Source organism: Bison bison, unplaced genomic scaffold, assembly GCF_000754665.1.
Source record: "Bison bison bison isolate TAMUID 2011002044 unplaced genomic scaffold, Bison_UMD1.0 scf7180017864037, whole genome shotgun sequence".
NCBI classification, from domain to species: Eukaryota; Metazoa; Chordata; class Mammalia; order Artiodactyla; family Bovidae; genus Bison; species Bison bison.
Window position 1 is genome coordinate 7062794 of NW_011494609.1, and position 2173 is coordinate 7064966.

The 2173-nt window shown below is 61.3% G+C and overlaps 1 protein-coding gene across 1 annotated transcript in view; it reads right to left on the bottom strand.

Moving 5' to 3' along the window:
• AIRE (autoimmune regulator) overlaps positions 1–2173 on the bottom strand; it is a 12298-nt gene that overhangs the window by 6469 nt on the left and 3656 nt on the right. Inside the window, exons 7-9 of the mRNA XM_010835001.1 lie at positions 1787–1900; positions 856–998; positions 611–691 (exon numbers count right to left, since the gene is read on the bottom strand). Of these exons, the coding sequence (XP_010833303.1) occupies positions 611–691; positions 856–998; positions 1787–1900 (338 nt within the window). The remainder of the gene's footprint in view (positions 1–610; positions 692–855; positions 999–1786; positions 1901–2173) is intronic.

Genomic DNA, 2173 nt, shown 5'->3' on the forward strand with positions numbered 1-2173 from the left:
GAGGCTGCAGGCCCATCCCCATGCAGCCCCTTCCTCACAGGGCAGTGGAGGGCAGGCCCAGCCGTGTTCCCCTTGGCCCTGGGCACCCGCTGTCCCCTCCGCCCGAGGCTTGCTGGCACCCTTGGCTGGATGTGCCCACCGTGCCTCCTTGGACGTCATCTCCTAAGTCCCCCTCCCCTGCCCTGGGACGACAGGGCTGGACCGATGTGCACAGCGATGAGCACACTGACCGTAGTAATACCCCACCCCGGACCCTGCCAGCCTCGGGGCTCCTGGGAGCACCTGGTGGAGGTGTCAGGTTCTAGAGCTGGTTCCACCTTGTTCAGAACCAGTGCGAGGAACCCAAGAGCTTCTGTGGCTTCCAGCAGGGGCCACCGTCCCACCTAAGGGCCCAACTACGAGCGCGGGACAGTGGGCACCTGGGCCCAGGAGGACTCACCTGCTCTGACTTATGTGACTTTTTACAGTTGTGTATTATCAGGAAAAAAAAAAACTATTAAAATCAAGAACTCCACACTGAGAGCAGAAGTTTGGCTCTCATGCCCCAGTCCCTGGACGAGTGATAGAAACCACCCTCCCTTCTCAGATTCTGGAATGCTCTGGGCTCTACCTGGTGCAGCTGGGGCTCGCTGGGGAGGGCAGGAGGGGCTGGGGCCCTGTCCTGTGGGCCAGCCCTGGAGTCACCTCCACCCTGTGGGGATATGTGGGCGGGTCAGCAACAGGACAGAGGAGGCAGGAGGGGCCGACCCCAGCCCCCAGCAGAGTCCTGACCCAAGGTGATGCCACTGTCCCTCGAGTGCTGGGGGAAGGGACTGAAGGCCAGGCTTCCCCAGGGGTGGTCCCCGCAGTACTTACAGGGGCAGGGGCCTGGGTCCCCTTGGCTCTGACCAGGGTCTTCAGGCTGCTGCTGCGGGTCTTGTTCTTTCCCCCAGCGGGGTCTTCAAACTTGTTGGGTGTGTAAAACTCCCCCCCAACCTGAATGCACTTCTTGGAGCCACCTGGGGGGAGATGGGGGGGCCTGGCAGGGAGGCTGTACATGTGCTGTTCCTCCTCCAACCCCCCCCCCCAGTCAGCTCTGGGGCCAGGTCCTGGGCACAGCTGGGGTTCTCTGCTGGGGGAAGGAAGCGTGTCTCCCAAATTCACATCCACTTGGAACCTCAGAAGCAACCTTATCTGGAAGTCGGGTCTTTGTAGATGTTAAGATGGGCTCACACTGGACCCTACGTCCAAGGACAGGGTCCTTCTGAGAAGAGAAGGCAGAGACACAGGGAGGAGGCAGAGGCTGGAGTGATGACACCACAAGCCAGGGCACAGGGTTGGGGCGGCCACTCCAGGAGCTGCAGGAGCTGGGAAGATCTGCCGTGGAGCCTTGTGAAGGGGCAAGCGTGGTCCTGCCCGCACGGTGGTTTTGGAGTTGCTTGAAGCCACCCCGTTTGTGGCGATTTGTCACAACAGCCCTAGGAGTCTACTGCAGGGACCATCCCTGGAGCCTGGTGAAACTGGAGCCTGCATCAGCTCCCAGGGTCCTCGAGTGCCCTGTGGGTGCCCAGCACAGGGAGTGGAGGAAGGAGGTGATGCAGTGGTATGTCGGGCAGGGCGGGGGTTGCACTTGTCCCCCTTAGAGTCCAAGAGTACCCCCTGCCCAGACCATCCCCTCCAGAGACGGCAGACCCACTGGGGGAGCAGGGCATGCCAGCTGCCTTGCCCATGTCCCAGCTGCTCCAGAGCCTCCAGGGAGCTTCGTGGGGACGTGGATGCACTGGCAGCCTCTCCCAGTGCCGTCTACCTGACTCAAACACTTGCTGGATAAGGATCCCCTCCACGGCCCCACGGGCTCCTGGGACGTCCCCAGAGGACACAGCCATGGCTCTCTGGACCGAAGTGGACATGGTCTGAATTCCTAGGAAAGTGAGCATCAAAGTGGGCGGGGGTGGGGGGACAGTCATCAGTTGGGTGAAGACCCCTGAGCACAGGCAGTGGGGAGCCAGAGGGGTCTGGGCAACAGAATCCTTCCTTCTTCCCACCCAGGGCAGGCCAGACTCAGACAGACAGACAGCCTGCCTGTCACTGCAGAGATGGCCATGATGTGTGTGTGTGTGTACGTGTATGTGGTATGGCCTGGTGTATGGTGTGAACTGGCTGAAGACAGCAGGCAGGAATGAACAGGGACCCT